The 15,933-nt window shown below is 35.2% G+C and overlaps 1 protein-coding gene across 1 annotated transcript in view; it reads right to left on the bottom strand.

The window, feature by feature from the left end:
* Window positions 1-6,675: 6,675 nt before the first annotated feature.
* LOC142517634 (two pore calcium channel protein 1A) overlaps window positions 6,676-15,933 on the bottom strand; it is a 49,018-nt gene continuing 39,760 nt past the window's right edge. The window contains exons 17-24 of the mRNA XM_075619964.1: window positions 11,938-12,106; window positions 10,448-10,512; window positions 10,166-10,256; window positions 9,376-9,462; window positions 9,144-9,224; window positions 7,721-7,755; window positions 7,535-7,624; window positions 6,676-6,937 (exon numbers count right to left, since the gene is read on the bottom strand). Of these exons, the coding sequence (XP_075476079.1) occupies window positions 7,540-7,624; window positions 7,721-7,755; window positions 9,144-9,224; window positions 9,376-9,462; window positions 10,166-10,256; window positions 10,448-10,512; window positions 11,938-12,106 (613 nt within the window). The 3' untranslated portion in view covers window positions 6,676-6,937; window positions 7,535-7,539. The remainder of the gene's footprint in view (window positions 6,938-7,534; window positions 7,625-7,720; window positions 7,756-9,143; window positions 9,225-9,375; window positions 9,463-10,165; window positions 10,257-10,447; window positions 10,513-11,937; window positions 12,107-15,933) is intronic.

Raw genomic sequence — 15,933 nt, 5'->3', positions numbered from 1 at the left:
TCCTCATAAAGCTATTAAACATATGACATAAACATATAATTCATGTACTTATGCAGGTAAAATCAAAAAATCATATAAAATATGTAAACTTACAAGTTTGAGGCTTGACGACTGATCTTCCCGGCGCTGATGGTGGCACAGCCCTTTACAGGACCTTTGCTCTGATACCAACTAAAACGTCTGCTTATTCGTTTTCTTAAAAAGTACTAGAAATTTTTTTTCTTTTTAAAACCTCACATAGCATTCGATCGAATCATAAAATATTTTGGAATCATTTTAAAAGTAAAACAACCAACTACTTTACCAAATCTAAAAATAACATTTGAAAAGTATAGCCCATACTATAACCTCTCAAAAACCACTCATAAATAAATTGTCGTAAAAAAATCTTTAACTTAAAATCATAAATCATAACTAGTGCGAAAAACTAGCGTCGGCCCTCGGGTTATGTGCACCTTCAGTCCAGTCAGATCAACCATCAAGACCTCCATTAACATATTATCATAATCACCTGCATCAATCACATCATGTGAGTCTAAAGACTCAACACATCATATCCTTGATAACAAGTAATACGTAATACAGTTAACATATAACAGTGAAATATACTTGTACTTAAAATATCACTTTCATGAAAATGCATAAACTTAAAACATAACATTTTCATAAACATTTTCATGATGCATAAACACATTTTCATAATCTTATGCATAAACATTATCACACATTTTCATATAAACATATTCATATTCATATCCATATTCGTGTCCATATTCATATTCATATTCATGTTCATGTTCATGTTTGTTGAATTCAGATCGTGATTGTGACTCGTATTCTTGATCATATTGGGCGATGGATCTATCTAAAAAAACCACAGTACTGGGCAGCGATGGACACCAGCAACATTCTCACCGGTCAACTGGGCCCTGGCCTACGTATTAATATATTCGTATTCGTATTCGAATCCGTATCCAAGGAAACACGATCGTCGGGCTCCCACTGGGACCATAACCCTCACGATATTTTCAACATGTAGTAGTCACAATCCCTTCACGTCCTTCAACATGTTGTCATCACTTAATAAAAACATGAATATAATATTATTTTTATTTTGAAACCAAGCATGCAACATATCTTTTAAATATCAAATTTAAATCATAAAATTCATAAACACTTAAAAATCATAATTTAACATATTAAAATCATAAATATCCATAAACATTTTAAAATAAATATTTTAACATCATAAACGTTTAAAATAAATATTTAAATCATAAACACTTAAAATAAACCTTTTAACTTAAAAATCATAAAATATTAAACATATTAAAATCTTAAAAATCCATAAACATTTAAAATTGACATATTAACATATAAACATTCATAATAATTGAAAATAATCATATTAGCACATAAAACAGCATTCAGGAAACTGCCATGACATTTACTAATTTTTAGGTGTAAAAAGACCGTTTTAACCCTGGACGTAAAATTCTACATTTTTGACTTATTCTTAATTTCATTGACTCTAACATGTCCCAAATAATTATCTAAGCTTACATGAATTTTCTCATATTTTTATTTAGTTTAAATCGAGGACTTTTAAATTAATATTTAAATGTGACATATTAATGCGTTTTAATCCCGAAATAAACCAAACCTTAATATAAAACTCCCAAATTAAAACTTAGGCTTATAATAATTATTTAAGCTTAAATATAATTTTCCATAATTTTATAAAGCTTAAAACTAGGCTTTCTAATTAACTCGTTAATTAGCGTTTCGTGCGGCGATTAAATCTCGAATAAATCCAAAACTCGTTATTTTGATCCCAAATTTTTAACATAAGTTTTTTATGATTTATTATACCCTTCCAAGTCATGAGCCACACCCGTGGACCCATGGATTCAATTTTAGACTTTTAATTTTTGTTTTTGACACCTTATCGAACACACCGAGCCATCTCCTAATTTACTCGAGCTTGCCCGAGCCACCTTGAACCAAAACCTAGAAAACCCATCTAGGGACCCTTCTGACCAAGCACAACCCGAAACACCAGCCCTGGCCCGACCAAAAACCTCCTGGAACTCGACCCATGTTCTGTACGTGTTGTGCATGTGTATCCTAGGGACTTCAGGACTCCTATCTAGACTAGGACCCCTTCCAGCCCTTAACCACTTGACCCCTCAAGACTCTAACCTTCCCTGGACCACGCCCAGACCAAGCCCAGACCGACCCCGCCCCTTGTACCAATGCAGCGAAGCTCTGAACCAGATGACAGCAACCTGCGTGCTTGATGGCTTTCCTCACGGTTCCATCTTTCTCCTCGAGCCTGCAGCGAAGCTCTGAACCAGATGACAGCAACCTGCGTGCTTGATGGCTTTCCTCACGGTTCCATCTTTCTCCTCGAGCCAGCAGCGACCTAGCCACAGCAGCCCCTATCCAGACCCTTGTGCACCCTCTTAGGGCCCTAAGGACCTAGTCTAGCCCAGCCCCAAGCTCTCGACCAAGCTCTTCCTTCCCTCCACAAGCTGATCACCCCTGCGCTGCCCATAGAAGCTCTCGGGTGGAGTCCTTCTTGATAAGGACTCCTCCCAGCCCCTGGTTTTCGAGTCCTAGCCTTCACATGCCTCTGACCATGACCCAGCCATGTCCCTAGCCGATCCATGCAAAGCCTAACCCCTTAAACTCAAACCTTGGCCCCAAAACGTAAGCCACGGTCCCAGCTTCGTGTTTCTGTTTAGGTGCAGCGTTTTGGTTGCTTTCAATGACTCTTAACGCTTGTGTAAATCATCCTTAATTATATCCTAGCCATGACAGCCCTTTTAGCAACCATATAAACGTGTTTTTAGTACAAAAATCAAGCCTTAAAAATCACTTTTGATGCATGAACGAAAATAAAACAAAGTGTCCCTTCTTTTTCATGCAATTTCAAATATAAATGCATAATATGGTGTGACGATGAGTAAAGAGAGAATATGACGTGCCTTTGCGTTTCTAACGTACGAATATTCGTTGACGACGGCGAAGAACGGAGCAAGACCTTGGCTTAGAATTTCGCTTAAGCTTCTCGATTTTTCCCTTCAATATTGATGATGGTGTGTGCCGTGTGATTGGTGTGAATTTCAAAAAAGTGGCGTGAAGAGGTTTAGGATTTGGGGAGGGTTTTATGTATAATAAATACTAATTAAACACTAACAAGGCTTTAAGCCTATTAAGCCAACAATTTAGGCACATTAGTCTTAATTAGAATTTAATTAAAATATTAAAATAGTTTTGGTTAAAATAAGTTTGTGAATTTAATAACCGGGTTACCAAAAAGTTCGCATTTTTATTGAAAAACCAACACAGATAAAATTTACGTCCCGACGTATAAAATCACCTCAAAACCCCTTATTTTCAAAAATATGAAAAACCATCAACTATATTTTAAATAATTAAAAACAATTATTTAATAAAAACATTTTCTATTTTTCAGCACTCGGTCTCCGTTCCTCGATCGCAACTCGAATAACCTTTAAAAATACATTTTAATGCAACCATCTAGAAAATATAATTTAAACATGTCAATATGCACAATATAATTAATTAATGCAATTAAAACAATTAATTAAAATACAAGAGAATTTAATAATTGCATGCATATCGTTCGCGTTGACCTTTAAATTTTCGGGACGTTACATTATAGCTTCCAGTTTTGTGAAATCCTTCCCGAAAACATGAAGTTCCACTCCCCTCACTTAATTAGTGGTTAAGCTAACTTCTACAACTTCTATTATATGAAATCAACTTGTACAATTCTTTATAAGCATTCTTCTTGATCTCCATCAAACTACAATCGCTAAATTCAATTTCTTGAATTTGACTATCTCAATGAGAACATATAATCTAATACTTGTGTGACCTTCAATGGTAAAGAGATACAACTAGTCGTGGGTTCACAAGTTCATGTGATTCAAAATAACATTTATTCTTATTCGAGCTTACCTTACCTCATTCTTTTCATCAACCCCTTGATCAAGAACGCCAGAACTTAAGTCTTATTGTACTCATTGGATCATGATAAAAACATGTAGTAGCATCGCCTCATGATCCACTAAGTATAACTGATAGGATTTCCAAGAACCTTAAGTTATGATTAGCCTACAATATGAGTAGCCTACAATACGGTCCATTCAACTCACATACCATGATCGAATATGCGACCATTGATATATCGAGAATTGAAAACAAATTCGATAACGATGTGATGTGTCTTTGAGTAATAACAGTGACATGATATGAGCAATTGATAAACTCCTTTCTAAAATGATGTCTTACTATAGTCAGATATTTCTTGCACTATTAACTAATCAGATCACATTGGGTATCTTCACTCGTGGGTGAGCGGTGAATCCCTAAATACAATGAACTGACATATATATTTCGAAACTACACCCAACCTCACCACCTGATGACCCTCAATGGAGTCAATTAATGGATCAAAGTGCATGCTAGTACGTAAAGCATTCACGTTGTGCCGGGTTAATGGTGTACAACCATAATCGCGGACTTTTCCACTCGATAAGTGATAACCACTTGAAAAGTCTGATAGATGGTTGTTTAGTGCGTCATCAAATGATTATCTATCTATCTATATGAATGAACATCTATTTACCTTTACCAATGAAACATAGAGTTTACATAACATATTCTAGTATCAAGCTCGAGTGGTCTTTTATCTTTATTTTAGGCGGATGAATCAATTAGGAACCAGTTTAGAATACACAACACGCTTCTTATGAACCAATTTATAATATACAACACGCTTTCTAATGAGTTTCATTATCTTACGTTGATAGGCAGACCTCATGGAATATATTGTATATTTAAAGACTTTATCTATGCAGCTTGCATATTTATACAGATAAAGTAAATATCATAATTTGGTAAAACTGTAAAAAAATATTAAAATAAGATTTTTTTTTTACATAACAGTCAATAAAGTTCATACCACAAGTTAGCTCGCCGTATACCTACCCTAACAATCTCCCACTTGCCCTAAAGCCAAGTACCCATTGCTTCACGATGCTTCTCAAACAATGGTCCTGACAGGGTTTCGTCAGTGGATTAGAAATGTTATTTGCAGAGACGGCTCTTTAACAATATTTCTTATCTCTCCACAATGTCCCGGATTATGTGGAACAATCGTTGATGAGACCTCGATTTCTCTGATTGCACGACACCTATGTTGTCGCAGTAGATCGAGACTGGATCAATCCTTGAGTAATGACGCTCAACTCTTGAATGAAATTTCTTATCCAAACAGCCTCCTTTGCTGTAACTGATACAACTATATATTCAGACTCAGTGGTTGAATCCACCGAAGTGTTTGCTTGGAACTCTTCCAAGGGACATCACCATTGTTGTTCTTGAATATAAATCTAAGGTTGATTTCGAATCATGAACATCTGATTGGAAGCCAGGATCAGTATAACCTTTCAATTTTAATTCTCCACTCTCGTAAACAATTAACAAATTCTTACTTCTTCTTGAGTACTTACGAATATCATTCACGATCTTCCAATGCAATGGACCGACATTCGACTTATATCTACTTGCAACAATCGGTGCAAATGCAATACTAGGTCGAGTAGATATCATACTATACATAATACTCCCAATTACAGATGCATATGGAATGTGATTCGTTGTTTCTATTTTCTCATCAGTTTTAGGACACATAAACTTAGATAAAATCACACCATGACACATTGAAAGATATCATCTCTTGAACTGCTCCATACAGACATGATATTGATATAATTGAATTGTGTTAGCCCTAGCATCCTCTTTAATCTTTATAGATCTGTATTCCTAATAAGTACGATGAGTGTATAAATAAAGTAAATGTCATAATTGGATAAAACTGTAGAATATTATTAAAATAAAAATTATTTTGACATAATACTTAATAAAACCTAAACCACAAAATAACTTGTTGGACACCTACTATCTAACACGTCGCATGTGCCTAAATTCTCATAAAATCGGGTAATTATTTGAATATGATAAATAAATTTATCGGGACGAAAATCATTTTGGTAGCGGTCCTTCCATTAGTTTTTAACAATGAAATAATATCAGAAATTATAAAAAAAATCCTAAAATTCATAAGACTATAAATTTTGTAGGCACGTCTCTTTCTGTTTTATTAAACAAGAGACCGTCATAACAACTTACTGGTAAGTTGGTATTATAAAAAGTGAAATTACAATTCTAACCATATTTCTACTAATTTCTACCAAACTCAAATAAAAATTTAGATAAAGAAATTACACCAATATTATTATATTTATACAGAAATTAATATTAAACCATTGCCAATCTCATATATACACGAAAATATCATTATTATTATACACATGAAAATATACACAGTCAGCAGATGAACTATATATATGAAAATATACACAGTCAGCAGTTAATAGTCATTGCAATACCCAATAAGATTAATAAATTACCATCGGTTACGAAAAAGACCATAAACACATCCAATATCAACTAATGACATTTCTGATGCTCAACTTACTTCACAAAATCCCTCCCGGGTTCGTACTTAAGATTAAAACATGAACATAAAAATAATAAAATTTTCAGTTAAACATGTAAAGAAACATAACACAGCCAATCTGAGATCAGTCCAAAATCGAATTAATATTTTGAAAGACAAAAACATGCTCATATTACACAAAATGTCACATTGAAAAACAGTTTTAACAAATTCAAGAAAAATAGGTAGTTTGCAAGAAAGCTGATGCTCAGATAATAGAGTAGATTAAAGGGAAATCACTGAAAAACATTTACTGCATATGTAACCTTTAGATTCAGAATTATGCTCAAATCTAGTTGTGGATCACCCCCGCCCTCGATAAGCAGTTTCCATTCCAGAAACCTGTTAAAATTTCATAGCATCATTACTCGAGTATAAGAACTAACAAATAGCTATGATATATTGTGAAAATTTTTGAGTCTAGACATAGTTTTAGTTCCTAGAACTATTTGAACTAAAACTATTTTAGTCACCGTAGTGCTACTACATGTGCAAGTTTTCATTGATCCAGAAAGCACATAATGTAGCAGTACTCAGCTAGGCCGGGTGGGATTCTCTATCGTATGCTAATATTTCATGGCAAGTAGTTGCATAAGCCCAGCCCTCAAAAATTTCTCCCACTCATATTTTCCCATTTCTATGATCGTTATACAGGAGTGGCCCCATACAACGTCATTCTCCAGCCTCTCTCCATGGCCAAGAAAATGGAACAAAAGAGGAAAAGAAAATATTTTCATTGCAAAATCGTTTGAATACAATAAAGAACAATTTCTCGAATTCATCTATTCTATGCAAGCTTTAAAATGAAAAAATAAAGGGAAGAAAAAAATTCTGTGGTGAAGCCGATGGTATGAAAAACCTAACTAGTTTTAGATATGCTCTACTAGTTAAAGCTGCCTAGAAATCCATAAATAGAGAGCAGAGAGAAACGAAACAAACCAAGTTTATGAAGTGGAACACTCTGCTTGTAGTTCGGCACTCAACATATGGTGGAGAAGGTTATCAACTCTCTGATTCCTTGACTTTACGCTGCGCAGCATCAAATTGAGGAAAACATTGATTAAGATCAAGATGCATCGTGCAAATTAGTTATAAATTTTAGAACCATGATGTCTATGGACATACCCGATGTTCCGCCTCCGGAGGTTTCCTTTGTCATCCTGGATTGTCAGGTAAACAGTTGTTTAATCACAAGTAGGCAGGGTAGAGAGATTACTTCAAATTTTTTAAGAGTACAGACAAATAAATCTTTAGGAGGAAGTCAAATGAAACAAAAAACTTTGAAAAAAGACATATTGGTTTAATTTATGATGTTTCTGACAAAAATAGTATCCATAGTTGACAGTTTCAGCCGATTGGATACCTCCGGTCATTTTCTACCAACTTCTTCCCGGAAAAACTCCTAAATCAGTAAATCCGGGAGTTCCTTGCTTCCGCAGAGTTCTTCCTTGTATGATATAAGTTTCGTTCTGCTTTCCAAGTGGGACAGTTTTCTAATACATTACAACATCCCTCTAGTTTAGGTCTAGTTTCTGGTTCAGTCCCTGAATTAAGTTGTGTGCTAATTTAGTTCCTCAAGTATGTTAACTTGTGTCTAGTTTCTGGTTCAGTCCCTGAATTAAGTTGTGTGCTAATTTAGTTCCTCAAGCATGTTAACTTGTCTCGATCACGTCACCGCCGTTAACTTCCCCATCAATGCTTAATGGATCAAACACGTGACGATCACATATTTTCAGTTAGCCCAAATTAAAACGACGAGATGATGAATAAAACCATCCCTATACCTCCTCACGGTTCAGTCCCTCAATTTTCTCGTGTGCTAATTCAGTCCTTCAACTATGTTCAATCCGTTAAATATTAATGAGGGAAGTAACGTAAAGGTATAAAAGTTTTATATGTGTGATGGTTTTTAGTCTAGTATGAATGCTGAAATCCTCTTGGCGGATCTCCATATACACCAGCAATACTTGTTTGTCACGAAGCTACACAAAATCCGGTATGTTGGCATATTTTTGCACAGCATTCAAAAAACAAAGTTTACCAGCTAAGTAAATCACGGCGTATTTGTCTCAAACCCATAAACATAACACAATTGTCAAATGCTCCAGATATTAATGCGTTAATATGGAGGGTTGGGGGGAGGGGGGAAGTCATAAAACCAACTATCAAAGTTCAACGTTTATATTATCGCTTTTTGGAAGAGACTAATCGATATGTTACAACATTTTGCAAGAATATCGTCATGCTACTAATTTTTAACTCTTCAGCATGATATCATAATTTCAATTCTAACTATTTTTGAGGAGTATGCTTGAAGAAATGGGAAGAAATTAGCAGAGACCGTTCTTTTATTTATTAAGGATTTTAATGGAGTATTTATTAAGGATTTTAATGGAGCGGAGTCGATTTGGGAAGTCTGGGAGTCAACTATAGTTTTGTCTCTGGAAAACAACAATGGTAGCTCAACCAAAAAAAGAGAAAGATAAGCATTTGGAACACGGGTACTCTGAACCATGAAATGAAATTTTTTTCTGAGTCAGTTACTAACCTGGGCTTCCCCATCTTCAGATTTCTCAGAAGATTCAAGGTCCATTTCAGCAAAGAAAGCTTCCAACACAAAAGCCACCACCTGCAATCATCAAAGATAATTCAATGAGCATCAAGATAAGTGGAGTTATGATCAAGTGGATGGACCAAGGATATTCATTTAACATCGAGAATTCTCGGGTAAAATAAGAAGGTGAACTACATAAGTTTGTGAAATATTGTTGACAACTCACCAAATTCAAAAGTAGTAAAACAGTAATTAGATAGAAGCTGACGAAGTAGACTAAAGTCCAAACAGTCCCAGTCAAATCCTTGTAGCTCTGTAATTTCAACAATTAGTGAACCACATAGCCAAGTTTCTATCCATGAGGCCATGAGAAAATATTATGCTAACTGAAGCGTGCCATAAAAAGCAGGAAATAAGTTGTCAGAATATGTACTGCACCTTTATGTATAAGCGCATCAACAAAAATTAATCGCCTCTGCACAGTATCATCTAATTTAATTCTCAAATATCAGATTTTTTACTGTACCTCCCAACAGGCAAGGTAATAATACAAATCTGAATATATGCACAAGATCCCAATATCTTAATAACATCTTAACAAAAGCCATCTCATTCCATGTACAGGTAAATTAGCCAAACAATTAACATTCTCAATACGAAGCACGGTGATAAGAACAGATAATACTGGGAAAGCAAATCTATCAGTAAAACATCATGTGGAATCAAGTGTATTGCAAGTTTTATATTCTCCAAGCACTCAACTTCGACTAAACATGGAATGATAATTCAGTTGCAAAAATTAATGTTGCACACAGCATCCTATCATGAGAAAGGAAATAATACGATGATTATTTTATTCAAAATAAACTGTCCAGAAAATAGTTAACCCACTAAATCAACAATCAAAGCTGATTTTATTTAATTGCAAAATATAGGGAAGAAATAAAGTTTCACATTATTAAAATGCATCAATCATGTAACAGAAATCTTAAAAAAGTATTTTTTATTAATATTACCTGCATCCACACCTGCCAGTTTCCCATCACGACTAAATTAAAAAGTGTTACCATCCCATTGGGGTAGTCATTGAAATTGAAGAGTAAGTAGCTTAATGAGTCAAGGAAATACAGTCGTCATCTGATTAATCGAAAAACAAACCCTCCACTAAAATGTATTTAAAGGGGAAAACAACAAAAGAATTATTGACATGTTCCAGCCATGAGTCATAGAATATGTACAGCTAGAACTAGGCAAAGATGTGCCATATTTAAAAGATCTTCACGAACAACAAAGGATACTCATCATCTTGAAGATCAGTGCCATCTAGATCTGGATTTCCAACATTCACAATCCCACCAAAAATCTGCTTAGTAAAAACAAAATAATTATGAATTTCAAGAAAAAGAAGAGAGTGAGAATGTGTTTGATTGTCCTACAATATTTTTCACCTTCAAATCTATGAGTGTTATGGGATATGTTTCTTTTGAGATAATGTTTAAATAATATTAATATTTGGAAATCGATGCAATAGGTAAAGAGTGATTAGTGTGCAATTGTGTTATGATTTGTGAAAACATAAAGAAAATAATTTTGTGATGGCATTTAAATATAAATTTAAAAGTTGATGTATTATATAAAAGAGATGTAGAGTGTGGGATTATAAGAACAAAGGTGAATAAACATAATGGTAGGTAAAAATGTAGAGAATACAAGAATGATTGTGAAATTATTATGTTTTAATAGTTGATTTAACATGGAAAACAATATAAAAATTTAAAAAGAAAATAATTCAAGTTCATGGAATTTATTGGTCCAAACAAAGTACCAAACATCCCCATAGGTTTTGCGATCAACAATGTCCTATGTTGCGTAGATACGGGTATCGTATCAAATATGATACGGATACGGCGATATGACAAATTTTGAAAATATAAGACACGATACGCCTATGATACAACAATTATTAAAAAATATATAAATATTATATATATATATAAATTTAGTATTAAAAATAAAAAAATTGTAGAGATATAAATATTTATGTAAATATATTGTAGACATATATATATGTATATTCAGAGCAGTGATCTAAAAAAAAATTCATTTTTTTTACCGACACGTGTCCGAAAAATGTGTTCGCGGCTTGTCCTCACCATGTCAAACTGCCAACCTTAAAAAAGTCAACGACATGGATTTTGCCATATAAATCCCGTACCCGACACGCATACACGTATTGTATCCGTGTCCATGTCGTTTCCGTCTCCGATACTTTATAATTTGTTTTAAAGTGTCCGTGCTACATAGACAATGTCTCTATGTTCCTATTTTCCAATAACGAAACAAATTTTATCATTTACTTTTATTCCTTTTCCGCAAAACAAATTTTTCTCTTTTCAGATCTTCCAATATAATCATTACTATTTTCAACATTTTCAAAAACACTCTACTATCATAGTATATATTGTAACCCAAATATCACTACAAAATTTAAAATTAATTTTATACAACTATTTTTGACATGATTTGATAACCACGGTAATATTTTCATTTTCCTAAATAAATAAAACATACATTTTATTTTCCCAAAACTTAACCCTAGAAAACCGAAAATTTTAAACTAAACTTTGCCTATAATTCTTTGGGAGGTAAAGAATTTTTTTGTTCCAGGGTGCAGCAATTACAACTTATTTTCGCTAAGTCATGAAAATTATATCAAGATGCTTCAAGCCAAGAGGGTAGAAAAGAGATGACAAAAACAAATATATATAAATGTAGAAAGAAATCAAACCTGCACACCAAGGGAGCAATAAATGCATAAGACACAAAATAAGGTTCCAAGATATGGCATCAGACTTGGTATCAATGTCAAAAATGTCGCAACAAAGGCCCGATATTGTGGAACATGCATCAATAGCCTTATCAATCTTAACATTCTTGCAAGAAGAAGATATCTAATCCTGTAGGGAAAAATCATTTCATTTAGAAATCATGGAGAACCCAACTCATGTATATTTAAAGATTGAGTTTTTCCAAGAAACCACCTTGATGAAAAGCCTCTATTTCTCTCCATTTGAAAAAAAAATACAGGCGCTTTTTATTAACTGTTTTGATGTATAAAAACCTTACAATGTTTCTTCTTAGGGGTAAAATACTAATGCAAATCAGAACCAACATATTTCAAAATTGGTTCCTACCAGCAGTCTCTTGGTTGTGAACAAAAATCAAAATCTAATGAATGATCGTGAAGTTTGGCGTATGATTTAAATGGCTGGACGTGCTCAGATTAGTGCTATCCATAACTTAGTAAGGCCTCGTAAATTTCGTTCCAAATTTTCAGCTTTCTAGAATTCCACATGAGACCATACCCATTTCCTTCTTACAGGAATAAACATGACTATCTGAAGGACCCTCTCTGATCTATATTTTACTGAGGGCTGATTACCGGACCTTAATTAAAAGTTATTGTAGAACCCGTAAGTCAGTAGACGTATAAGCCGTGCATAATTCTAGATTTTTAAATTTAATTGACTTCATTGCATGATTATTTTAAATGCATTTATTTGAAGTTAATTATTTTATTATTTCAGTTCAGTAGTTTGATTTTTAGCATTTCAGTTATTTCAGTGAGGCCGGACCGGAGTTGGAGTTTTGAGATAGAATTTAAGATTCGAGAAATATTTCCAGAAGTTAATTTAGCTAGCAACCAAGTTCATTTAAGTTAGAAAGGGAGGTTTGAGGATTTAATTTAATTATTTGAGGTGATTAAGAAATGAACTCATTTAAGTTATTAAATTAAGGGGTTAGCTCACTAAAATTATTTAAAGGATTAGTAAGGTTTTCAAGGATTATTAGTTGACTAGATAACCAACATTTCCCCTTTATTTTATTATGCATTTTTCGGCCACCCTTAGTTGCTAGAAGATTCATTTTCCAACTCATCAACTTTGACCAATTCTTTGCATGTAATTAGTAGGATAATTCTAGGATTTTTGGGAGCACAATTTAATTAATTAATGGACATATCCTAGACTAGAAAACAAGCTAATATTCGGCCACCTCATCCCCAAGTAGACTTGATATCAAACAACAATTCAAATTTCAAAGGAGAGTGGACTTAGTCTTGATTCATTCCTTATATCTTGCACCCTTTCTCCTCACCTTCCTAACCATTTTTCCCCCTCTCTTTTCTTTCGAAATCTGAGTGAAATTTTAAGCTGAGAACCGTGGGAATCCAGTAGGAAAATAAGGGAGAGAAATCGAGAGCAAGAAAGGTAGACAAGAAGCGCTCCACCTCCTCCGTGCCGCGTCGTCGTCGTTTCGTTCGTTTTCTTTTGAAACGAAACCAGGCATGTCTAGATCTCTTTCAAACCTCAATCAAGTCATATTATTAATTATTTTTCAGTACATGATCAGATTTTATCATTTCAAAAACCGAAATTTTCAGCAAAATAAGAAAGAAAATTCTGCACAGATTTTTATCGACTTCCATGCTTCACGATTGGTATGTTTTGTTTCGATTTCAGGGATGGATCGTTCCAGGGGCTCGAGGCTTCATATAGACATGTACTAGGACATGTTAGGGCCATGATAGATCATGAGTTTCAGTTCCATACATGCTGGAACGAGCACATGACAGCAACCTCCCCATTAGTGCAGAATGTTGTTCGAAAAATTCAGTTTCTTGTCATGGAGGAAAGATCTGATCATGGCTGCCCCAAGGGCCTATAGCCATGGTTGGATCACTTCCCTAGCATGTCTAAGACGTGACTAAGTTGCCCTTTTGGTGGCTTGGTCCATGGTTCATCGGTTTTTAATAAAAACGTCAAAACAGCCCCTATACCCCTTCGGCTTCTTCAATTGTTCAGCTTTTGGTTCGTTCTTTTGTTGCTTGGTATGGATCTTGGTTGGCCTATGGCCCTTAGCCACGGTTCATATCATGCTCCTAGATGTCTAGATCGTGCCATGGTCAATCAAATGGCCACTGGAATGACGCAAGACATCGATCATAGCATAAACACTACACACGCATTCAAGATGCTCTCGGTTGGACCCTTCGGTTGAGTTATGGTGTGATGCGGATTGTGGCTGGCCTAGGGCCCTTAGCCATGGTTCAAATCATTCCTTGGGATGTTGGTAAGAGTCTCTGGTTGGTGGTTCACTCCCCTAATGGCCGATAGTCTCGAAACCAACGCAAGTCTTGTAGTTGCGCAGCTGCTGGAAATTACAGCAAGTTGCTGTGTCGGTTCAGAGGCTCGTTCGAGTTCTTGGTTGGCTTTTAGCCCATGGCCTTGGACTGGACAGTGCCTCATTGAGTTAGGAAGGTCATGTTTTCGACCGTTCGTCATTTGGATCATTTTTGAGGTCGTACGAGAATTTACGGTGCAATGTGCCAAATTGACTCTCGAAAGAGCGTTTCGTGTTTTGGCCTCCATTCCACCTAGATTTCGACCCTATCATTTTAGGAGCATTATTTTATAATTTTTCAGCGTATTTTAATCATGACTATACGTCGGTTCGGTGTCGGTTCAGGTTGGCTCGGAGTCATGATTAAATGCGAAGTCATTAGGCGTCATAGTCGCATCTTTTGAACGTAAATTGCATAGTTGGTCAAGTTTTAGCATTTGCATAGTTTTCATGGCACAGTTAGGTTGCAGCGAGCCTGGGGACGATCCAATCCAATCCAGTTGGTAAAATTACAGGAATTTTCATTACGCCAGTTAATTATTTTACGTGCATTAAATAGAAAATGATTATTTTTGAGATTTATGCAATATGGCTTGTGGTTCATTCACTATGTGGGAGTGTTATTTTATACGGTCGCCGGTGACCGATCAGTTCAGTATGGTACCACCCGGTCGCCAGTGACCGGCCAGCTCAGTTCAGTTTCAGCCTCCCCGGTAGCCAGTTACCGATCAGTTCAGCTTAGTGCAGTGGCCACAGACGTAAAACATAATCTCAACAGAAAATTTTACCAGATATTTCAGTACAGGCTCCAAGGAGCAAATATTTTTACAGTGATTTCCAGTTCAATTATGCACGTATTATAATTGCTCAGTACAGATTATTTTCAGTATGCCTCAGGACAGGATATGTTAACTCATGCATATTTTAATTCAGATTTTTACTCGTTACCTGTGATATATGCATGCTGAGTCTTTAGGCTCACTAGACTTGATTGTTGTAGGTACTGATGAGGCCAGGGCCGAGGGCGGGGACCAGTGAGCGAGCTTAGGTCGGCAGTAGTGGCACCCGAGGACCTCAGAGCAACAGTTGTTATTTTTTTCCGCAAACAATTTTATCAGTCGTTGGATATTTTTAAATCGTTGTTGTTGGCAAAACTTTAATTTTCTTCCGCTGCAATATTTTGAAATATTGAACTTGATTCACCAGTGATTTTATGAATGAGGCCATTTAAGTTCTTTTAAAAAGAAAATTTTTAATTTTCCGCAAATTTTCAAGAAAGGAGTTTTAGGCCCTTCACAGTTGGTATCAGAGCGGTGGTTCTGTATAGGGTTTCACTACTACTGACCGCGAGAAGCTCACGAAGCCACGCCTTTGGTCTGTAAGTTTTTCAGTTCAGCATTTTGTTCAGCATTTTAGTTAAAGCATGAATTAGTTTGTCAGCATGCTTCCAAATTTTCAGTATTTCAGAGTTCATTTAAAATAAATTATGGAATTATGCATGTTAGTTACGTATGGGTTATGTTGGAACAGTATGCCCCTAGACGCATTTTAGAGCGCAACAGAGAGGAGGAGCCTCGCCGAGAAGACAGGGAGGAGCGTA

Source organism: Primulina tabacum, chromosome 11, assembly GCF_025594145.1.
Source record: "Primulina tabacum isolate GXHZ01 chromosome 11, ASM2559414v2, whole genome shotgun sequence".
Classification (NCBI taxonomy): domain Eukaryota; kingdom Viridiplantae; phylum Streptophyta; class Magnoliopsida; order Lamiales; family Gesneriaceae; genus Primulina; species Primulina tabacum.
This window is presented reverse-complemented; position numbering and strand designations above follow the sequence as displayed.